Source organism: Aplidium turbinatum, chromosome 13 (genome assembly GCF_918807975.1).
Source record: "Aplidium turbinatum chromosome 13, kaAplTurb1.1, whole genome shotgun sequence".
Classification (NCBI taxonomy): Eukaryota; Metazoa; Chordata; class Ascidiacea; order Aplousobranchia; family Polyclinidae; genus Aplidium; species Aplidium turbinatum.
Window position 1 is genome coordinate 20,217,816 of NC_137484.1, and position 24,655 is coordinate 20,242,470.

Genomic DNA, 24,655 nt, shown 5'->3' on the forward strand with positions numbered 1-24,655 from the left:
AGAATTCTGTTTCGCTAACCATACCGGTGTAGCCTCCACATTAGCAATCAAGACTTTTCTCAAAAACATGTGTTCAATGCTCGCTGTTATATAGTGAGTTGTCAGGTAATGCTGACACCAGGAAGATCACTCCTTCTCAACAGTACATATCCTTGGCGACAGTTAGTTTAGTTGTTTTTCTTTACACAAAGGGAAGGATTCAATTGACTGACAAAATCAGCAGTTGAGAACAACCGTATGTGGCATGAATTAGTTTCTCGACACTGATGAGCTCAGCCTCATTGGTGAAACTTGAGTCTATCGCTGTCAATTCTTGCTACACTGGGCTGCCGAGAAACACAAGATGGCTTTTTCTGGAGTTTTTGAATCAAGATTAGATTTACATATCGGTAGCCTATTAAAAAAAAATTGAATTGCATCTGGTCATCAGTTTTTTATGTCTTTACAATACTGCTAGGAGACTTGCTTGGTGTGTTGAAGGGATGGATGTTGGTGACAATATTGTTATCATACTAGATTGACTTTTTTGCAAAAAACTCTCCCCTGATAGCTCAGTTGGTTAGCGCGTGACTTTGTGATGATCAAGCGGCGCTGGTTAGACTTTCAGGATGTACGCTTGAGCAACACATGGTAAGGAATCTCTCCATTCAGCGGCATCTAATGGATGGAATAGTTCCCTGGCAACAACACTTCAACAATCGAAAACTTCACTCTGTCGATCTCGGTAACTGGGCCTGTGTCAATGTTTCAAAGCCTCTACAACTATGCGAAACTGCCAGGATTAAGCTCTTATAGAAGCTTTCCCAGTCGGAGGATAAAGATTCAATCAATCAGAAAAAGATCTTTTTAACCCAGTGTTTGTTGATTCATGAAATACTGCTGCATTAAAATTGATGATTTTTTGTTGATTGGATCTACTTCTACAGTTTCATATGTACATTAGGGTGTTGCAGGCGCCCCATGAAATTTAAATCTTGGTTTCACAATGCTTACCTTTTTTGTGGTACTGTGTTTAGATCAGTAGACCACAAATATGAAGTTTCATAAATTTTCATCGACGTTTACCTCCACCGCCGAGGCCATTTTGAGGCCCACTTTTTGAATTTTTTCAAGTTTTTTGCCACTAGAGGGTAGTGTATAAGTTTTGCAATATTGGGGGTATATTTAAAAGATGCACTATGATGTTCTGAATTGTTAAAAAAAAAAATTGGAGAAATGGGATAAGTATATCCAAAAATATTCAAGTTTTGTCACTAATTTTTTGCACAATACTGCCCCTAGTGGTGAAAAGAAAAATTAAAATATCTTAAAAACTACTGATCATATTGTTATGGAACTTGCATGTACCCCCCCATTTTCGTGGGTAAGGAATTTGATTTTAGCAATATTTTTGCAAAATATTACCACTAGAGGGCGGTAATTCTAATTTTGAACTATTTTTCTGTAAAAAGGCAATATCATATTGTTGCATTTCTTGAGCTATGCTATCTGAAGAATACAATTTCATGGCTTATGCACAACAAAATTTATTCAATTGTAAAGAAACTGCATGCATGCATGTACTATATCAATACATCTAAACAGGCAATGTGAGTCTTAGTTAACACAATTTGCGCAAAGGCAGTTGTACATCTTCATTGTGTTGATAAATGACGTTTTCTAAGATTTGGTATCTTTCTTCGATCTTCCTCCACTGCTTGAATATAGTTTTGCAGATTTTTTTCTTGCTTTGCTAGATGAAGAAAGTCGGATACTAGTTTTACCCCTCTCTCTGCTGAATCATTGCAGACTCTGAGTGCACTTATGATACCATTAGCAGAAGCGGGTCTGCTACTATTCGGTGAGTTTCTATCCTCTAACCCCTAACCCTAAAACGGCAATGATAACTAGGCTACGGTACCCGATAATTAAAAAAAAAAATTGAAAAAATCCTACGTTAAGGTATCGAACTCACCGAATCGGACTCACCGAAACGGGCTAATCCGAGCAGAAGCATAGCCATCACCTACTGTATTTCCCACTCTTTCGGGTGTTTGGCAAGAAAAGTTGTTGAAGTTTGCAAAAGTTCAAAAAACATTTTGCTGCTGGCATTTGCATAGGAGCACAATGACAATGAGTTATCATTAACAATGTCTGGCAGCTCTGGCTTACCATATCCATTACCAAACCTGTTTGTAACCTGGTCATGGAAACTTGCATTTAAATGCAGCAGAGTTCTAGCCAAAGCTTCCTTTTCATCCATAGTGACTTGTTCGTCCCATAGAGCTAAGCGGATCAGCTCCCCAGTTACATACCATGTGTGCCTACCTAAAGCTTTTAATTTTGTCTACTGCATCATAACTTTAGATGTCACTTACCAGTTGCAAATCTTCTTGGGGTGCTGATGCAGCAATTGGACAGTTGAACCACCATCCATTAAATACAAAGTCAACAAATCGCTCTAATTTTTGTATTTGTGACTTGGAAATGATTCCTTGTTGTAGAAAGTCTTGCAGCATTACTATCTTATAGCAATAGAGCTGCTTTCCCATCCACCTTCCTCGATGGACTGCACCGCAGTTCATGAAGTTGTACTGTCCACTGTTGATTCCAATGTACATTGTACACCGCCATCAGGTCTAAAAGTTCTTAGTATAGTAGTCACCCCTCTGATAATTTTGCATATCTCTCAAAATTTATAAGTGCTTCCACTTTTCTGCTTTGAGTTGTTACAAATTCTCCAAACTCTTGAAGATCTTTGGTATGCAGTACAGCTGCAGCATGTGGGGTTGCATTGAATCCTTTGTTCCGGAATCTTTTGAATAGTTTAATGCCTAGAGATCTTGACGTTTCGACTTTCAGGGCTTCCCACACATGAGAAAGTATAACTTCTCCAGTACGTTTTCTGCATGCTAGGCAGAGAAGTGGTTTGTCTAGCTTTATTTGAAGAAAAATGCATGCAGCAGAGAGATGGCTTGAAAAATGTTTTGGGTATTGTTTTAATTTTTTTTCTTTCTGGCCATCACTATGCTGCATGCAGTTCTCTTCAAATAAAGCTAGACAAACCACTTCTCTGCCTAGCATGCAGAAAACATATTGGAAAATGTGGTGCAGTCCATCGAGCAAGGTGGGTGGGAAAGCAGCTCTATTGCTATAAGATAGTAATGTTGCAAGACTTTCTACTACAAGGAATCATTTCCAAGTCACAAATACAAAAAATAGAGCGATTTGTTGACTTGCACTTTTGTATTAATTTAATGGATGGTGGTTAACTGTCCAATTGCTGCATCAGCACCCCGAGAAGATTTGCAACTCGTAAGTGACATCAAAAGCTATGATGCAGTAGACAAAATTATCAGTGTTGCTGCTTTAAAAGCTTTAGGTAGGCTTAGGTAGGTAGGCTCTTTAGGTAGGATCAGCTCCCCAGTTACATACATGGTATGTAACTGGGGAGCTGATCCCCTTAGTTCTATGGGACGAAAAATTCACTATGGATGAAAACGAAGCTTTGGCTAGAACTCTGCTGCGTTTAAATGCAAGTTTCTATGACCAGGTTACAAACAGGTTTGGTAATGGATATGGTAAGCCAGAGCTGCAGACATTGTTAATGATAACTCATTGTGCTCCTATGTAAATGCCAGCAGCAAAATGTTTTTAGAACTTTTGCACATTTCAACAACTTTTCTTGCCAAACACCCGAAAGAGTGGGAAATAGATGATGGCTATGCTTCTGCTAATGGTATCATAAGTGCACTCAGAGTCTGCAATGAATCAGCAGAGAGAGGGGTAAAACTAGTATCCGACTTTCTTCATCTAGCAAAGCAAGAAAAAAATCTGCAAAACTATATTCAAGTGGTGGAGGAGGATAGAAGAAAGATACCAAATCTTAGAAAATGTTGTTTATCAACACAATGAAGATGTACAACTGCCTTTGCGTAAATTGTGTTAACTAAGACTCACATTGCCTGTTTGGATGTATTGATATATATAGTACATGCATGCATGCAGTTTCTTTACAATTGAATAAATTTTGTTGTGCATAAGCCATGAAATTGTATTCTTCAGATAGCATAGCTCAAGAAATGCAACAATATCGCCTTTTTACAGAAAAATAGTTCAAAATTAGAACTACCGCCCTCTAGTGGTAATATTTTGCAAAAATATTGCTAAAATTAAATTCCTTACCCACGAAAATGGGGGGGTGCATGCAAGTTCCATTACAATATAATGAGTTTTTAAGATATTTTAATTTTTCTTTTCACCACTAGGGGCAGTATTGTGCAAAAAATTAGTGACAAAACTTGAATATTTTTGGATATGCTTATCCCATTTCTTCAATTTTTTTTAAACATTATTTAGAACATCATAGAGCATCTTTTAAATTTACCCTCAATATTGCAAAACTTATACATGGGCCTCAAAATGGCCTCGGCGGTGGAGGTAAACGTTGATGAAAATTTATGAAACTTCATATTTGTGGTCTACTGATCTAAACACAGTACCACAAAAAAGGTAAGCAAAATCCGAGAGGGTTGGGGCGCCTGCAACACCCTAATGTACATCTTATTATGGGGATTGAATAAAAAAGCAAAATTTAAAAAAAATGTGGAAGAAATATAGTCGAACTGATTTCTTGATTTAATCTTTCCATCATCAACATTTAACCATTTTTTAAAGTTGTACCATCGCAAATAAGAATCCTTTTATTTTTACTGAAATTTGAATTAATTTAATGCTATTAAGTCCTTGTCGCAATCAATGTGCAAGGCCTCACGACGGGCTGCTTTGTATCTTGACCGAACGTGCTGTTTTGATTGTCAATGCAACGATGGACTAATGAGAACTGTTTTATTGAGTAATTAATTGTTTTTGTAATGTGATTTGTATTGATTGTGTTGTAATATTGTTTGCAACAATCTTCTAAGGGGCGTATGTCACAATCAATGTGCAAGGCCTCGCGACGGGCTGCTTTGTATCTTGACCATAGGCGCCGACTTTTATTTTTGCACGGGGTGGCGGATAGCACAACATGGCAACCTAAAAACTTTCAAACTGCATGTTTTTGTTTGATTTTTACTAAGCATGTTTCGTAGATGCAATTGTCTTTTCACACCTGATTTGTAGCTCGATAATTTACAAAGCAACTTTAAAACAAAACACAGGAGGTATGTCGTGAATTTTATTGTTACGTTGCTGCTCTGACACTTCACATTTGGACAGAACTGACAGAATGCTCTATCTTTGCATCTATCGTATTCCATAGCCACGGGAATTTGCTCTCCCACGATTTTTGATAGCTTCTCCCTTTAACAGCGATTATCCTGCTCGTGCTCGGTTCTTCCACCTCCCTGATCGTGCTAACACCTTTTGGCAGTAGCACACTTACGTTTCGTTCAGGCGTTTGGTCACTTTTATGCTAGCTGAAATTCTGACTAGACGCAACAAAAAATGACTCAATGGAGGCTGCAATTTTGAACGCTTTTACGGTGGCATCTTTAAGCTGAATAAAACTGGAATGTCGGCGAAAACTTTTACTGGACGACTTTTCGTAATTTTTTCTATGATTTAACAAGCAACTCCTATGTCAGACCAATAAATTACTCCAATTGAAATCGGAAAATATTTCAAAATGCAAAATCTTGAGTAATTGAAAAAGGTTGCTTTTATTATTGGGAATTGGCAGGGGGTTTAGCTTTCCTCGAATAGAATCATGTAAACGTGTAAATTTGCAGAACGTTAAAACTGCTACTTTACTAAGTGCACTTTTTAAATAAAACTCAAAGTTTCAAAAATTGCATTTTTTTAATGACATTTGAAAATAGATATTCATTTAGGGGGTGGAGCTATCAATCATTGAGATAATTTTATTTCCAAGTATTTTATAGCTGTCATAATTCATAGCGATATTATGAGCAGTTTAAAAATTTTCAAAAAATATTTTTGAGGGAGGCAATGGAAGGATCGTATTTTATTGATTAATAAATTCCATTGTAAACCTAACAAATGTAACAATGACTTATGACAAGTAACAGATAAAATGATCGCAACAGCAACAAGGAAAAAACTCGTAGCCACGTGTTGCATAATCTTCACGTAGCTTGCTTGATGTTACGTGAGTAATCGAGTATCATACTTGTGACAAAAACAATCATTTTCTTCGCAATACTGTATTGGTTCACCTCTTGCTTTACGTTGACTTGAAGCGAAAACCAATGATCAAAAAAAGATTTAAATGTCCGTTCAAATTACATTTATTTGCAGTAAGTAATGTAACCTGAACGGGGTGGCTGCCACCTCGCCACAGCCGGAATGGCCTGTTTCGGTGAGTCTGATTTGGTGAGTCCAATTCCTATTCTGTGATTTTTTCAATTTTTTTTTTTAAATTATCGGGTACCGTAGCCTAATTATCATTGCTGTTTTAGGGTTAGAGGTTAGGAACTCACCGAATCGGACTCACCGAATAGTAGCAGACCCGCCACAGCGATTACGGGGTGGCGTGGCCACCTCGTAAGTCGGCGCCAGTGATCTTGACCGAACGTACTGTTTTGATTGTGGAATTCTTATGTTATAGGTTATTATCGGTTACTGCCCTGTAGTAACCTCTGATTGCAAAATGTTTATTATGTGACGTATTTCTAAAACATTTCACCCTACGTGCAAATCTGGAAGCTTCTTTAACTTGCTTGTTGACAACCGAACTGACAGAACAATGAGTTCCTATGATGTAACATTACGTAACCTTCTCGAAGTTACTAGACCAAACAACCTATAAATAGTGGTGTAATTTGCATTATGATTATTATGAGAGTTGTGTTATGAGTTGTAGATTGTTGTTGGTGCAGAAATTATTGCTGATTGAGAGTTGAAGAAATTGAATACAAGTAGATGAGAGTTGGTGTTGATATAAATTGTAATTGGAATTAGAGTTACATGAGAAGCTGTGTTGAACCGTTTGTTAAAGTCCTTCAAGAATTTTCATTATCATTTCGCTAATAGAACTATTCGACATTTAATGGACTGACTTTCAGTAATATCCCATTAAACTACGTTATTCAACCTTTCCAAGTCTCTTTCCTGGTAAGAGATAGAAAGAAACCGTGACAGTCTTTTATTTCAGATTTTGTTTTCAGGTCGTAGTGAATTAATTTATTTTGTATTATGATGTCATTAAATAATTTTTTTGATCGAATTGAACTGATATTTTACAAATATGGATTATTTTCATCACAACATCCAATTTCCATGATATGCTTTTCAGTTGTCATGATCCTTTCGTGTTGCTATCCATTAATTAATCTTCCTATTCCTGGAAGTGAACCACAGCGATTCTTGAGCTTGTTAGAAGACATCGCTGATTTTGGTAACACTAGCAAAGACATGCGTAAAGACGCACCGAAGTGGTTTTCAAGAAACAATCAAACCGCATTCATTCAGCAATTTGTAGTTAAAGTTTCTTTTGATTCTTCAGCAACAAAAGACTTTTCACATAATCATGCATTCAAAGCATCTATAGACCATGTTTTTTCACTTTTGGATGAAATACAAACATTTTCAATTAATGCGCATTCATCTGTTATGAATGAATGTTTTCCAATTTCTCATACTATCATCAAAACAAAGCAAATAAAAAGTTTGTTTCCTGAGGAAGGGTGCTTGCTGGTGTCACCTGCTGCATACTGGAAAAATCAGCAGGAGTTGTTCGCTAGTGATGCTAACATACAAAAAACTATAAACCAGTATGAAAGCAAAGCAATCAAGACACCGTCTATCAAAGAATTGCTGTTTGGTCTACCTCTAAATTTAGCTGTACCTAACAAAAAACCATATGGTGTGTCATTTGCTATCACTTTAGTGCTAAAGCAATACAACAGCAAGTTAATTCAAGCACTGAAACAACGATTGCAAGAACTGTATTCTTACCCAGACACTGGATACCATCATAAAAACTGTGTGGTTAGAATAAATAGTAAAACTGGCACTAGCTGTGCCTCTCTTTTCCAAACTGTGACTCATATTCGGTATTATCCAGAAATGTGTTTCAATGACCTTATACCCCTGCTGTCATCTTACTTTGTCATTGGCTGTTACATATATTTTTCTGTGAAAAAAATCAATTTTGTTAAAAGTAAGCTTGGTATGGCATTATGTGCTGTAGTTAGTGTGTTAGTATCACTGATGATGGCTGTGGGATTGTGTTCATTGATTGGCCTCACCCCTACTCTGACCGGAGGACAAACTTTTCCTTATTTGGTATGTTTTATTGGCCTAGAAAATATTCTAGTCATCACAAAATCAGTTGTAGCAACTCATACTCACTTGGATGTTGACAAACGCATAGCAGTTGGTTTAAGTCGAGAAGGCAGCTCAATCATTAAAAACCTTCTCTTAGAATTTTTCATAGTGGGCTTGGGCTTTTTTAATATACTTGTCCCTGAAATTAAAGAATTTTGTGCATTTGCCGTGATTGGGATCTGTTCAGATTTCTTTATAAACATGTTATTTTTTGTTCCTGTTTTGTCTATTGACATAAGAAGACTGGATATCTCTGAAGACCCTTATCATGATGAATCTACATCTGATGAAGCAGATCCGATTTATTCACATCTCAGCAACAATGTAAAAAAGAGAAATCAGTTATCTAGAAAACTTTCTACAAGCAAGCATAAACGTGTAAATTCCATTGAAATTGGTGGAAGAGCACAGAGCTTACGGGTTCCACGGCGGCTGCGTCTTGTATTTTTCTTTGCTGATACGCGTATGATTCAGCGTGGTTTGATGGTGTTCACAGTTTTATGGTTTTCCTTCATCTTGTATCGTGATCCAACAGGAATTTTGGTTGACCAGCAAAGCAATGCCAGCCATCAAAAATACCAAGCTCACTTAAACTTTGATGCTATTCATGCTGCTGATAAACTTAATGCTGATAGGAAAGACAGTGACAATACGATAAAGTGGACTTCTAAAGACATACTTTCTTACTACCATTTGTCTTTTCGTCACTGGCCTACCTTGTTTTCTTACTATAATATAACTTTAGCGGAAAAGTACATCAGTATATTACCTCCAATACTAGTTCCAATAAAACTAACTCAAAGTGGTATTAATAAATTTCAGAAGAACAAAGAAGAAAAGTCTGGGAGCCATTTTTACATGGAAAATTTAAACTTCCATCTTCCATCAAACTTCTACACTGGTCGCTACCAAATGACTGGATTTGACTATTACTTGACATTAATTATTGGAGCAGTATCTGGTATTCTGATGTTGCTATTGTTAAACTTTATGTACCACTGCATCTGTTCTCGAAATTATGCCAATTGGAGAACTCAAAAAAACAAATCGAAGTCAAATGCAAGTTATTCCTCGTTTAATAGTGATTCGGTACCGTTGTTGCTGTCTGGTCACAGCCAGGTTGTTGATTGTGTGCATGTGGAAGGTGCTACCATCACATCTGTCGATCTTTCTGGTGAATTAAGAACATGGGACAGCCATTCTGGAGAATGTACTGGAATTGTAACCAGAAAACCACTGACCAAAGTAACAAACCGTGGTAGCAATTTTGCTATGAGCAAAAACGAAAGGTTATCACCTTCTGTTTGGAGTCTTGTCACTTCTGGCCAATTCATATTTGTTGGATGTTCTGATGGACAGTTAGAAGTTTGGGATATGGTGTCTGGAAGTGTACAATGCAAAAATGTGTCATCTAAAGGAGGTATAGTTGGCTTAGCATGTGAAGAAAATCGAATGGTTGTAGCACGTATTTCTGGAACCTTAGATTTTTTTCTCTTGGAAGATATTTCTTTTGAGCAACGTCGTTTATTAAGAAGGTCATCAAGTGACTTATTGAGCGAAGGCACTAGTGATATTAACTTGCAACTGATTCACACTGTTAAATCTGCACATCAGCAGCCTATTTCTGCATTTGTGATGTGTATGCAACGTGTGTTAACTGGTAGCTGTGATCACACCATCAAATTGTTTAATTTCCAAGACGCAAAATGCCAGTTCTCCTTATTTGGCCACACCGGTCCTATTACTGTGCTACATATGGAAAAACAACGTTCGTTAGGAGCTGTGAGCGGTTCCACTGATGGGACGGTCAGATTATGGGACTTGGTTACAGGAATGTGTGTGCACAAACTAGAAGGGCACAGTGCTGCCATTACTGCAGCTCAGTGCTCTGTGCATCACATAATCTCGACTGCGCAAGATGACAAAATGTGTATATGGGATAGAAGAACTGGTAGGCTTTTACAAACCAAAGATTTAAACTCCAATGGCTGTGCCGCGATGAGTCTGTTTGGTCAAAACTTGTGTGTCACAGGTGGGAAAGGGGACTTACTTTTGTGGGACATCCGAAACGGGGACTTGCTTCGACGTGTCCCAATCTCTACAGGGTCTGTGGTTCAACCAACTGTAGAGCAAGTACATGTATCAACAGGATTTTGCATTGTGTGTGTGCTAGGTCATGAGTTATTAGTGATTCACTTTCCAGCAGTGCTGGAAAAGAATTGAAGTTATTCGACCATTGGCCATCTCCGCATTTTTGTATCGTTCCTATGTTACCTTTTTTTGAAATTTCTTAACCATGCTTTTTCATAAAAAAAAACACGTTTCTTGACACTTTAAATGTTTGAAAAGAGTTATGTTGCACAAACAGTGTTGTGTGAATGGCTGCTTCCATGTGTTTCAAAGCCATACATTTAAAAAGCAAACAAATAATGCGTGCAAGTTTTGTGGGATTGCAAACCATGCTGCATTCATAAAGATCAGGGAAGGTCGAAATGGGTTTTTAATAATAATAACATCGAAAATTTATAACACATTGAGGTGCTGTACACTGCAAGTGGTAACTACAAAACTTAATAAAAATAAAACTTTTCTTAATTTTTTCAATGTATTTGCTGAAATACCGATTTGTTTTTTACTACACTTATTCAATATTTTCAGTTTTTCTTTTTTGTAGAAACGATAAAACCGAATGCCATTATTACACAGGATCACCGCCTTTAGTAATGGTAAATTTGTTTCAACGTTCACACTTTAAGGGACAAATAGACAAAAAGACGTTCACTTTTTAAGGGACAAATAGCAGGAAATAACTACCTTTCTAACGAAACAACACGATAGGAAGGCACGTTGGTATTTTTTCAACTTGTTTGTATTTGCGCTACGTTTCCGCATCAAGTCAAAGGAAACCAAATTGTCATTGCAATGCAATACCTGACATAAATTTGATTAAATGGTTGTGCAACAAACGCTTTGATAAAATGCACCCAAGCCCACATTTAGAGATAATGGTTTTCATTGTTTACTCTCATGTACCATTCCAACCTAGCCATTATGCAACGATTTAACAATCTCATGCATTATCCTCTTGTCTATTTGCAAGTTAGCGATTGTAAAATACAAACATACCTTTCAGGCTTTTAACTATTGAACCTGCATATTTTTCGTATTATCTGCGAAATGATTCTCTTAGTTTATGTAATGTGCAAGTGCTCATTACTGAAGCTGAACGGAGTAATCGTTTGTTTTTGCAAGAGACATGTGAAACGTAGTTTCATCTTTTTAACAAACCTGTTCCCACTTAACAACTTTCTCAGGTCGATTTGTTTGGCGTGATTATCATTTTGCTACAGAGAAATTAGTATTTTTAAACTTTTGCAGTTCAGTGGTCTGTGATACTTTTTTGTAATTCTTGAATTTTTATGAGATGTTTATGTCTTCTTATTTGGTGCAACTTTAATGCGCGATTGGTGCAAACTGATTTTTTGCAAACTTTGTCAACGCTTTTGCATCAAACTACTTCCGTTCTTTTAAAACTCTTCCAAGACTTTGGGTCACGGCATGACACCGCGAACGCCAGAAAAATATACAAGTTCAGCAAGTAGTTCATCATAGGCCACATCGGCCATCATCTTTCTTCGAAAATACTTTTTTTTTTTATCAATAAATTTTTGTTTCTTTGGGAACAGAAAAAGTTGTAGACTCACTTCAAAACAGAAATTATGCACCTACAGTTCTACACCGTTCTAAAAGTACACAAAGTTCTTCTTTTGAACCAGGGATATCTATAACTACGGGATTGGAAACTCTATCCAGTGCTATACATCAGTAGGGTCATCACATTACTAGGACTACAGAAAGATTAACAAAATAAAATACCGACTAAAAGATATACAAAGTTAGATTTTGCAATAATAATACAAAATGTACACTCACATAAACTTAATTGATGTATAAAAGTACATTTACGCTGCTAGAAAAAAAAACGATGAATCCAAAAAATGAATGAATGCAACGAGTCCAGAAACAGCCTACTGTTGTTCTTTAGCATTGTGCGTACTGCAAATCGGATCAGAAGTAAATGAGGAGTGTTCAGCAATCAGTGAAATATGCTGTTGTATTATCAACTTGTTCACTGATTGATCCAGTGCGAAACCAATCCGTTTACGACGTCATCAGAACTAAAACCTATAGTCATTCTGGAAATTTTTTAAGCAGCAAACAAAATACAACATAACTGCACTAATGGAATACAAACAAATACACAAAGCAGGCAAGCATAGACCTTACAATTTACAGGTGAATTAATGATTACACTTTTGGTTGTTCGTTTAGCCTACTACTTGCTACACTTTGAGGTCAATTTATGTGATTATTTATCACAGCAGCGCACAAAGAAAAATGACCCTACTGGTGTATAAAATGGTTTTCAGTTCCACAGAGTTTCCAATCCCGTAGTTACAGATATCCCTGTTTTGAACATAGTTGCGCTATGTCGGACAACATTAGGGAACGTTTATTAGAAAAACTTGCCATTTTTGAAGCCATTTATAGAGTTTGACAATGCCGTTTCTCGTGGCAGCTGTTGTACTTCGATTGATCTTTTTAAATCAACAGCAACGATCTTTCCAACTGTCTAAAATTCTTCACTTTTGTATTTGGTAAAGTTGTGTTGAGGTTTTGTACCTCAGGTTTCTGCTTACAGCATAACGTACGTGTCACACAACGTACGACGGAAAAGGTAAATTTGTCACAAGCTGTGTTAGTGAATCACTCCAAAGCCCGATTTTTGTTTACTGTGGAACTCGATTTTTGTGTTGGCTTTTTTTTTGAAGGACAGGCGTTCCTTGCGTATTTCAATGTTGTGCTACGTCGTGCATGTTTTTCCTGTATCAACCTTGCAAACTGTTATTGGCTGTGAATTTTAAATTGAAATTCTTGAGAACAGTTGGATGTGTTGCTACATAGAAAGCGATATAGATTGCCAAACTTAATTCTAAATCCACTCAAAGCATCACTCGTGTGCTGCCTCTTATTCTGCACCAAATGCTAGGGTGTTTTTGTGATTTAAGAAGTCACTTTCAAGCCACAGAGTGCACACTGCACAGCACATCATTGCTTCAGTGAAATGCCCCGCAGTAAAGTGGTTTCTACAGTTATACCAAGCATTTGAGAATATGAAAATAGGTTCTCGTTAATCGTTATGCTATTAGTAGGGTACGGAATGGCCCGTTTCGGTGAGTCCGATCCCTTAACGGGGGATTTTTTCAATTTTTTTTTTAAATTATCGGGTACCGTAGCCTAATTATCATTGCCGTTTTAGGGTTAGGGGTTAGAGGTTAGGAACTCACCGAATAGTAGCAGACCCAGTAGGGTAGCCAGTTTCTCTCACCCATCCTTTAGCAGCTTCACCCATTCACTTTATTAGCCTAACACCCTGGGTAGAGAAGTGTGTTTTTTCATTAAGCCATGAGTCGAATCAGGAAAGTACGGTCGGAAAGCAAGCTCCTTATCCAATATCCATTGCATCATCCCCACTTTGTGTAGCCCCACAGTAAACTTAACGGAATCAGAGAGAGTAGAATATGGAGTTGCCGGAATCCTTCCAATCGTTGGCTGTGTTGGTTTAAGCTTTCCGTTCACAAATACTTAAAACTACGCTCCAGCACGTTAACCTATGCGGCTCAACTGTGCCTTTTTCGACTCCAGTCAAGCACAGATCGATCAAATGTGTCAATTTTTATTAAAGCAATTCTTGGAAAAATGAAACAACAGGTCCATACAGAAGATCTTAATTTCAGCTTCCTCAAACCGTTTACTAGATTTGATGTGCGCCGCACCCTAAGACAAAATTTTATTATTAGAGCTCCTCACATCACCTCTAGCAATCACTAGAACACTCTGCTTTGGTACTTTTGATTGGTTGAATCTTTATCTTCGGACTGGGAAAGCTTCTTGCAGAGCGTAATCCTGGCAGTTTCGCATACTTGCAGAGGCTTTGAATCACTGACGCAGGCCCGGTCGCAACTTTCCAAAAGGTACCATTAAAAAATCCCCTTCGAAGTTTGTTTGGTAATTGCAGAAGAAAAAAGAGCAATAGCACTGGTGGGAATCAAACCCACATCAATGAAATGACTATCTGCATCACCGCCCTAACCCTCTGCGCCGAGTCAGCCGATGGAAAACGGATGACTTAATTTAGCTATTATTTGCGTTTTTCTTTTGTTGATCAAAGGGGATTGCTTAATGGTACCTTTTGGAAAGTTGCGGCCCGGTCACAGAGATTGACAGAGTGAAGTTTTCGATAGTAGTTGAAGTCTTGTTGCCGAGGAATTATTCCATCCATTAGATGTCGCCGAATGGAGAGCAGTCCTCAACGTGCGTTGTTCAAGCGCACACCCCGAGAGTCGAACCAGCGCCGCTTGATTTTGAAGTTGCTTCGTTCCAGAAGTCACGCGCTAACCTAATGACCTCTCGGGGCGGGCGTTTAACATGATACTTGACGTGTGGTTTTGAAAGTTTAACAGAAAAGTTCCAATATTTCCTTCGACCAATGCCTTGTGTGAAAGTACTTTCATTTACCTGTACAGAAGCCCTGTTTTTTTTTTCGGTCATTGACCAATTTTTTAGCAAAATGTCCGAAAAAATATATAGCCTAGTTAATTGACTTATTGAGCACTTTTATTTGCAACTGCTGCAATCAATTTCTGGATTAGTTAATTGACCATATATGACCAAAAATGACTAAAATTGACCGAATTTTTTCAAGTCATTTCGGACAAATGACCGAAAAGTCTCAGCAAAAAAAAAACAAAACAGCAGGAGCCTAGTCCCCGCTTGTTAAAGCCCACCTCGGGATCGGATCATTTTGGGCTGATTAAGCGGGGGACGATTCTCTGCCACTTATGGTATAACCTCAGAACGGTGTGGATCTAAACATTTATGAATTACGGACCAAATTGAGCTTGATAAGCGGGGTGGGCCAATTCACAGTGGACATAATAAGTGGGGACCACTGCAACATTCTTAAAAAGTTTGTCTTCACAACGTGGAACATTTTTCCAAAGGTTGGCATAACAGTAAATAGGTGAAAGCAAAACATAGCATCATTCGGTATTTAAACAGCCCAATGATGGTTACTTTTCACTACCAGCAGTGGTCGATAAAACTGTTGGTTGTAGATTTGTTAACTTTATATAAAAAAAAAGACGGCAGAGGGCGCTGCGGAGTTTAACCTAGGTGCATTGCTTATCATGTTCCGCGCACATTACACGAAGTGCAAGACTTAAAAGTATCGGTGGTACGGAACTTAAAAAACTAGCCTGGATACGAAAACAACGCTTGAGTGTAAACACATTACAACTTGGTGTCTGTGCTACAAAGTCCTATAGTCTAAGCACAGCTGGAAACTTTGCAGGGTAAGATATATTCAACCCACAACAAACATTGCGCGTTCACCGACACCAGAAACGCAGACGAATTTGCAACTGCTTTGTAATTCAGCAAACTGACGGAATAAAGTATCCGATGGCACTGAAAAGAACGTACGATAAATTTAATAACTTCGCAAAATTACCTTACGTTTGAAAATTGTGAATGGTTGGGATTGCAATTATAATCCTTGATCTGGTTGAGGAGGAAAGCAGCAAAGTGGGCTTGACATGAGAGGACGCGTTAGACAGATCGATGTGGAGGCAGGGTGTGAAGGCGATTGCGGCACTTGGAGGTGAATCCGGCCACTCTCGGTAACGGGGATATCACCGGATTAAAACGACTACTACTCAACTGCATAGGCTAAGTACGGTAGTAACAAGGTTAGACAGCACATTCTGATCAAATGGGTTTCTAATACGAAGGGTGACTTCCTCACGCCACCTGGTTGTAAAAACTAAGGCCTTATTCACATAAACAGTACTGTGTTTTGAGAGTATATTTGCACCAAAATTCTGGGCCGGTTTTAACGATGTTGCTGAGTCGTGTCATCCAAGGTGTTGCACAGCCGTAGAAGAATAAACATTTTTGGGGTAGGCTACCAATAAAATTTGCCTAATTGAGTCTTTGCAAATACACCTTTAAAAACGCAAGAATTTTTCCAAAATCGAGATGTTTTTTTTCGTAGCGGTAGTGCGACTGCACCTATGAGGTGTTGTTTGGCTCGTTGTGCTTTTTGCATTTCCTTGAAGTGGAATCTCGTCAAGAAATTGATCGAGCCATGTTGACAATATCATTTTGCAGCTGCCTACCATCACGAGGCGAACCACTATGTCATCCACAGTTGGATCATCCTTTTCTATATTTTCCTTGCAAAAAAACTCGTGGTACTTTAATATCTTCCTTTTTGTTCAACGTCTCACGCATGACGTATTCGTTTTGCAGGATGCTGTAGCCCGCAGACGTTACAAGGGTTGCCAGTTGCTCTAAAATAAAATGCTTCATCATTGATTTAGTTGCTTCGATTTAAAGATGAGTAAAACACGATTTCAAATTGTAATTTTATTTCGAGTTTTAAATCAAAGTTGAAAAATATTGGAGATGAATAAAACAGAAGTTCAATCACTGTTGGGAACCAAAGACAGTCACCTACCTTTCTTAAAATAATACGCCCGGGTGCCATCTTGCCTTACATAAAAATGCTCTGATATTTTGCAGCCTGGCTTGAAGCGCAGCATCGCCCAATCATTAACGCCATAATCCCGAAAAAGAAGTAGACCTCCTGGTTTTAACACCTGAAACATGAGCAGTTTCAATGTTATGTTCAAAGCATGCACCTAGTCACGGTACACTGCTATTGGATGAGTGGATTTTGTTTGAGTGCTCAAAGCAATCTTGCATTCAGTAGCAATTCGGTCTTATTCACATGCCTTTTCACGAACACATTATTTTTGACATTTGACAGTATTATCTCAAATATTTGGAAACTAGACTCGGATTTAGTCCTTGCACAATTAATAATGAAATAACAAACAATTTTTGGATGTTTCACCAGCAAAACTTTTCATTATTTTATAAAAACAACAAAGTGAATAGTGATACAGAAAAGCAAAACGTAAATCAAGCTGTTTTCTATGTAAACTTGATATAATTATTCGCCCAAATCTATCTAATAAAACGTACTACTTACTTTTAAAATATTGCTTAGTACTGTTAAAAATTTATCCGGATGAATAGCCGACAAAACAAAAATGAGGGTTGCAATATCGACACTGCTTTCTGGAATATGATCAAATAATGACCCCGTTGATAAGTCACACTGGAATGCTAAACAAGTTTTCGGATCGTAATCAAGATTTTCCTGCAAGTAAAAAATTAATATAAATGTTGCTCATCTTGTATAAAATACTAGAATTTTAGCCTTACTGTGCAATTAGTGTACAATACATTCTGTGTTTGGATGAGAAAGTAAGAAAGTTAATCTTTATACCCACCTTCTAACATATCATTTATAACTCATCTTTAAAAGATATGATAACATCGGTCTAACTGATTTGAATTACAGTAGAATTCGCCTATAACGGCTTCGTTTATAAGGTCAATTCGCCTATAACGTCACATTTCGCTCGGTCCCGGCAGAATTCCTATCTTTTACATACATTGTAGTTCGGCTACAACAGCATCGCCTATAACGTCAATTCGCGTGTAACAGCACCCTTTATTAGTCCCCAGACGTATTTTGTTCGTTTATAAGGTCACTTTAAGCCATCACCTTCACCACGAACGGTCAGTCTTTTAATCCAATTAGTGCTGCTGCTTGCAAAATGTCTTCCATTTATTTTGCTACGTCGTTCTCAGCAGGGACTTTAACTGAATTAACCTTTTTCCCGCGTGAAAAACTATCACGTGTAAAAAGCAGCTCTACAGCTGACCTTTAAACAACTCAAAGCAACAGTTGTACGTGCAGTAACTTACTGTATAAACTAATTAACTTTTTTTTCCCGCGTGAAAAACTATTACGTGTAAAAAGCAGCTCTACACTCTAGTCTACAGGTGTGTCAAATCCGTGTCAAAACCGAAACAGCTCAAGATCAATGCCTTTTTCGCTAATAAACAATGAACTTCTCTACTACTGTATGCAACGAGCTGTAGCCTATTGCGCAAATTTCCTGTACCTTTCGCTGTAGGTTATTTTTTTAAACAATTTCTTTGTTTACTGTATTTTCTGCGTGCTTTTTGTCAGTTTGGTGGTACCGGTAGGCTACACAGTAACCCTGATTGGATTATACACCTCTTTCTTTAATCAAAAGACAGTTGTGGAATAGTTTGCGGTAGTTCGTCTATAACGTCAATTCGGCTATAACGTCAGTTTTTGCAAATCCCCTAGAGGTGCCGTTATAGGCAAATTCTACTGTATATCTTTACTTTGTTCACTCATTGTTTTTACTAAAATTACAAATATGGTATATATGTTATTAAAATTCACACAATGTATACTGTAAACTGAAGTGACGTACAGTGACCATTTTTTGGTGTTTACTTTTTTTAAAGTTTCAAATGCACATTTCATTTGCACAGTCACTCTTTAGTCTTTATACTATATCACATCAGCTTATTTTGATATGATCTGAACAGTGAACAGCTATTGAACAAACTGCAAAACTAGTGTGTGTTTAAACTAGCCTGCTGAAAAAAGGTGAACACCTAAATAAAATGGTTATTGTACGCCACTGATAAACTGTCGCAACTTATGATGAAGAAATGCTTAAACAATGTTTACCTTTACAAACTGGATGGCTCTGGGAGAAAAATCACAAGCAAATATAAAAACATTTTTAAGTTCTTTTAAAATAGGAAAAATTGCATTGCCAACACCACACCCAGCTTCAAACAAAACAGTTTTATTCTGAAAAAGAAATAATAAAGATCAGTGACACCGTTTAATATTCATACGTTGCAATAAAATCAAAAAGTTTATAAGACAATGATATGTTGTAAAACTTTAGTACAAGCTGTCCAACTTTCCTGGTTTGAAAAAGTTGGATAGTCATAGAGTCTGTGGTTTGTTTTTCTACAACACAATTACATGCTGCAGATGCTGATATAGCCTACTTCATTTCTGCATGAAAGACTAGAAATGCTAAATTCTTTAATATACAATGTTAAATTTTTGTTTCCTTTAACTTGAAAAAGATTCCAAGTATAACTCAATGCTTTCTTGTCCCATTTTGAACGCGCCCTTGTTTTGAAAAACACTGTCATAAAATAATAAGAGCCCAACAGTGACGCTCGGAAAGACGAGATGGTGCTCACATGCGAGCATAAAGTACCGATAATCTCCAAATCTAAAGTGTCGATACGAGTCGTCAGTAGAGTTATAATATTAATTGTTTGCATATCATGATTGATTAGTTTGCCTAATTCTTTGTTATGGTAAAACATGTTTTCATTTATTAACTATTCAATTCACTCCTCAAATGGCTTTATATCAGACCTGATGTCATCCGATTATTTTTATCGTTCTGAATACTTTTCTGAAAACGAGGATAAAGATTCAAAACCAAACCTAACTTTCAACCTTTTCAGCGCTCATTGTTATTATTGAATTTGTAACAGTACGATAGAACTCGTAAACTGGCGTTTAGTGAGCTTTTAAACTGAACTGGCTCTTAAACTGAACTCTTAAACTGGCGACATTAAAAGTGGTTATTTGTATTGATGCAAATTAATAATTTGTCACTTTTTTCCAATCCCTTAATTGTGACAAATTAAACAAATTCTACTGTATAATAGACTACACATGTGCAGTACCTGTAACTTTTAGGTTTTTAAAAATGAACTTGAAATTGTTTATAATGGCCTATCAAGCTCAAAATTCATCTGAATTAATAAAAAATGATTGAAACATTATATTTGCTTTAAAGTATTTTAAGATTGAGTTTTAGTCACAGTACAAAAACAATTTGCATGTGTAGCTATGTGCCATGCCAAACAACTTACCAAAAATTGTGAAAACACTTTACAGTTAAATGTTTTAGTTACAACAATATAGCCTAATCATTTTAATACATGGTTTACCATACATTTTTATTCCAGGAAATGATTTCATGAAATTCTCGAAATGTCCAATGTCTGTTCTTGAAGAAATTTGTGGTGTTGCGTTTATAAAACAAATCCCACATTTTTTGAGCCTCAGCTTCTAGTTTATCTCTTTTGAATTTACTGACCAATTTGGAGTCCTTCAAAAACAAGAATAATAGATTCTATTATAGTCATAGGCGCCGGGTTTTGAAAAACGCCGGGGGGGCAAACTTTCTAGCCGACTGATTGCTTACATTCAAAATGCTGATGTTTGTTTGTCAGCATTGATGTTTTTTGCGTCTATATGCCATTGTACATCGCCAAGCTTTATAATGTAGGCTCAGGCCTCGAAATTCACGGCGAACATCGGACATGTCCGCCGTCACAGTATGTGATGTCCGCGGGAAGTACCATCTAGATCGGTCATATTTGTCCGCCGAGAAATAACACAGGAACTAGCGATACAAATCGTCATTGCATAGCACGAACAATTGTTGCTATAGTATAATTTCCAGCGCATTCTAGCGCGCATCTAGAAAATGTGAATACTGTATCCCTTAACTTCCATTCAAGGAGGAAAACTTTCGATTTTTACATTGCTTCAACGATTGATGACATTGAATCAGCGTAACAAAGGTGAATCCTTCGCTAAGAATCGATAGGAGTACAGGTACTTCTCTACACTAATCACGCGCAATTTAGTTCAAGTTTACGTCACAATGTCTGGCTTTGATCTCCGAGTAATAATGATACGGCAAGGTTCAATCAATCATTTTATTTTTCGTCATTAACGCGTCCGAGACGAAAAAGATACTAACTACAAAAATCGATATAAACCTACCAGGTTGGTTACTAAATTAGATTATACGAGTAGGCTATTATATCGTATTTGCTTCAAAATATGTCTATTAATTTATTAAGTTTTCCATGCTTTTGCTCCGAACTATCTGGACACTTTGCTTGTTCATTATAAATCTGCCAGAACTTTGCGTTCTCAACACCAATTGCTCTTGTGCAACCCTTCATATAAGACACAATCTGGAAATCGTACCTTCCCAGTTGTTGCTGCCAGTTGCTGGAACTGTTTGCCTATTTGCGTGAAAGAAGCAGAAAATTTAAATGAATTCAAAACTCGCTTGAAAACATTCTACTTCAATGAACATTATGACTGAAATTACCGTATTAATTATCACCATTGTCATGTACAGCGCCCAGGAGCATAGTTTGACTGTGGATGTGGCGCTACATAAATATTGTTATTATTATTATTATAAGATGCAACAAAATTTGTTAAGTTTTGGTATTACAGTAAGAAAGAAAAGACCCAAAGAAAATTCTCTTTCGCTCACATGACACGCAAAAATACACTTAAAGAAAAAAGCCTGTGAAATTTGCACAGCAGAAAATAGTAGCTTTAGTGTAGAAATTTTCCGACTCCTGCCCAGAGCATTGTGACGCAATAAGCCACACGACTTCGTTCGGTGGAAGTTAATCAGTGTTGTGACGTATTGACCAGCTATACACGGCGCTTTGACTCTTCAAGCGCAAGTCGTTGGTCTGATGAAAGCCTTTCAGAGTGACTTTACTGAATTTTTAAAAAGCCTTCTAAACCGTAGTTATAGTTCTGAAATGGCGAAGAATTGTCTTTAAGATAAAGTGATTAAGCATGACGATCGACGGCTAAAACTGGTGTGTCAGCCGTGAGACTTAATTTGTCCGCCGAGATAGCTGCTCAGACCGGACACGTTTGTCCGCCGTCAAAAAAACGAATTTCGAGGCCTGTAGGCTACTTCGAATTATATGCTGGTCACTTTGAACTTTAGCTCTTAATACGCTTAGATACTAAACTGAGCTAACAGCAAGCCGTACCTCGTTATTGACACTCCCAAGAAAAAACAAAGCAAAAGAAATCAAGAAAAACGTTTTTCAATCATTGTTACTACGCTTCAACGGCACCATGCTGGCGTTTATCAGCTACCGTACTTCTGTTTTTTTTTGTTATCTTAGGAGCAGCGCTCTTGTTGCAACAAGCAGATCTTTTAATTGAGATCGATCCGCAATGAAGGTCAAACTAACGCAAATCTGAACTTAGAAACATTTGATTTAGGATTTTTTTAAATAATTTGCGGGGGGGCAGCCACCCCGAGCTAAATTCACGGGGGGGCACCGCCCCCCCGCCCCCCTGGAGTCGGCGCCTATGATTATAGTTACAGAATTGAAAAGTCTGTATAATTGGTAATTTTCAGTCAATTACCTCAGTGCTTCAAACAAGGAAATTGTAATGATAGGTAGCCTATCATTCAAGTTTTCAACTTCTCACAGTGAGCTTTGGTATTCCACAATGGCAAAAAAAACTTTTTACTTTTTTACTATGATTGAACGCTCACCTGTTCACCCAGCATACTAATTTCCTTTTCAGAAAGTATTCTTTCTTTTGTAGTTGAAAGTTGACCAAGCTGATCATTTTTTTCAACAAGCTCCATTTTAAAGCTACAAACTTGAAGCGCAAGCAGCTGAGACTAACAATGAACCATAAAAATCAAATAAATCACCTATTACATAGTACAAGATACCCCAACATTGGTTTAACTTGGACAGCCAGAGTACACTACGTTTGAGCAGCAAAGTATGGAAAAGATGAGCCATGAAATAGGACAAGATAAAAAACAAAACTCCACCATTGATTGATTGAATTTTTATCCTCGGACTGGGAAAGCTTCTTGCAGAGCTTAATCCTGGCAGTTTCGCATACTTGTAGAGACTTTGAATCACTGACGCAGGCCCGGTCACCGAGATTGACAGAGTGAAGTTTCCGATTGTTAAAGTCCTGTTGCCGGGGAACTATTCCATCCATTAGATGCCGCTGAATGGAGAGCAGTCCTTAACGTGCGTTGCTCAAGCACACACCCCGAGAGTCGAACCAGCGCCGCTTGATCTTGAAGCTTCTTCGTTCCAGAAGTGACACGCTAACCAATTGAGCCATCTAGCTAATATGATAGGACAAGATACTCCAACATTTCTTCAACTTCATTACATGGAGCTTAGATATAAGTCGAGGCTAGTTATGGTGATCATATACTTAGCCAAAAAGTAGCCCAATCATTTAGCCTGCAAGACAAGTTATAAAACAATCCCAAAAATAATTTAAAGTTTGCACAACTTAAATTTAAAAAAATATTTTTAGCAAGAAAGGATACATTTTTGTAAAATTTGGTTTAAAATAGAATGAACTAGGATACATTACACACACCCGCGACCACGAAAAAACAGCCCAAAACCAAGCAAACAACAACTGGCAGCTTAACCTTGGTTCCCTGTTCTCTGCTTCTGCTGTTCAGGACTCAGGTTGCCAAATGCCAACTTGTCTAGTGCCTACAACATACAGTTTTCCCTGTCCGTCTGAGGGCGCAGCAGAGTAAACTTTATTTCTGTGCTCTTGCTGAAAGAACATTTCTCAAATTAAAAAGTAGTTTGATTCCAGGTCGGATCATTAAAAATACAGTACCGACTGTGTTCTTTCTTGCATAACACAGAGTGACAAAATTAAAGTTTCTGTAGGTATTTGTGTTGTGCCATTTGTTACTGAACAGGTTGTGTTTACCTGTTTCAGCCCATTTGATAAAGTCAGTCGTGCTGACTGACGAAACGTCGGTAATAAAAGCTAGGTAGCCTATCATCTTTAACATCAGGAGGTAACCTAGTAGTCTATAGTCACCAGAAAAACGCAAGTTACTTTATTTATCAAATGCCTGGTGAACAGTTTCACTCTGCCTTTCCCTGAAAAAGATGTTAGGCTATAGGCTAATATGATTTTTGCAAATTTTATTCAGTTACGGTAGGCTACTATTAAAAGTTGGAAAAATCTAAAAAAGCGTTGTAGAATGGTAGAATGCAACAAACCGGAACATACCCCTAAGTAGTAGTGATCAAAGGAATTGCAAAATATTCATGGGAAAAATATGACAAATAATTTTGTTTGTCTTTTTTGCTATAACTTTTGCTGCATAAGCCAATATTTAAGCCTATTCAAAAAGATGTAAAAGATTCTTCAAACGTAAAATTCTACTTGAATTTTACTTGCTAGCTAAAAGTGTCCTCTTTTTAGGCAATGAAAATATGGTGGGCCTATCTTAAAATTTTCTAGAGAAAAATAATTACCGTAGGCCTAATAGGCTATACGACAAGGTAGCGGTTCCAGAAAAAAGTTAAGAAGTTGAAAAAAATTGAAAGGGAGCGTACAGGGGTGTACCGGAGGTGGCGTACTGCATGACGAGACGCTCGCTCATGCACAGCCGTCGTTAAGACGGCAGCACCTCTGAACACGATGATGGCGAGAGGTGTTCAGGACACGGTGGTTTTCAGTGTTACAGTTATT

The 24,655-nt window shown here is 37.5% G+C and overlaps 2 protein-coding genes across 3 annotated transcripts; one reads left to right on the top strand and one right to left on the bottom strand.

Annotated features, from left to right (window-relative positions):
- The first annotated feature begins 6,400 nt into the window (after positions 1-6,400).
- LOC145782483 (sterol regulatory element-binding protein cleavage-activating protein-like) lies at positions 6,401-13,173 on the top strand. Its single transcript, XM_082594281.1, has one exon. The coding sequence runs from the start codon at positions 7,138-7,140 to the stop codon at positions 10,492-10,494; it is 3,357 nt and encodes a 1,118-aa protein (XP_082450407.1). The 5' UTR covers positions 6,401-7,137; the 3' UTR covers positions 10,495-13,173.
- A 2,403-nt stretch (positions 13,174-15,576) lies between these two features.
- On the bottom strand, positions 15,577-22,823 carry LOC145782037 (tRNA N(3)-cytidine methyltransferase METTL6-like). Of its 2 annotated transcripts, XM_082593767.1 has the most exons (6): positions 22,668-22,823; positions 20,283-20,438; positions 18,980-19,105; positions 17,390-17,560; positions 16,853-16,994; positions 15,577-16,685 (listed from the first exon to the last, which is right to left on the bottom strand). In XM_082593767.1, the coding sequence occupies exons 1-6, from the start codon at positions 22,761-22,763 to the stop codon at positions 16,549-16,551; spliced, it is 828 nt and encodes a 275-aa protein (XP_082449893.1). In that variant the 5' UTR covers positions 22,764-22,823; the 3' UTR covers positions 15,577-16,548. The 2 variants fall into 2 exon arrangements, with proteins under 2 accessions (XP_082449893.1, XP_082449894.1); XM_082593768.1 differs by lacking the exon at positions 20,283-20,438 and having other exon boundaries at positions 15,578-16,685.
- Between the last annotated feature and the right edge of the window lie 1,832 nt (positions 22,824-24,655).

Excerpts from the sequence above, each read along its gene's own strand:
- LOC145782483 (XM_082594281.1), top strand. The coding sequence starts at position 7,138 with ATGATGTCATTAAATAATTTTTTTGATCGAATTGAACTGATATTTTAC.
- LOC145782037 (XM_082593767.1), bottom strand. The coding sequence starts at position 22,763 with ATGGAGCTTGTTGAAAAAAATGATCAGCTTGGTCAACTTTCAACTACA. Across the intron at positions 20,439-22,667 it reads TTAGTATGCTGGGTGAACAG|GACTCCAAATTGGTCAGTAA; the intron begins GTGAGCGTTCAA and ends TTGTTTTTGAAG. Across the intron at positions 19,106-20,282 it reads TCATTTCCTGGAATAAAAAT|AATAAAACTGTTTTGTTTGA; the intron begins GTATGGTAAACC and ends TTTCTTTTTCAG.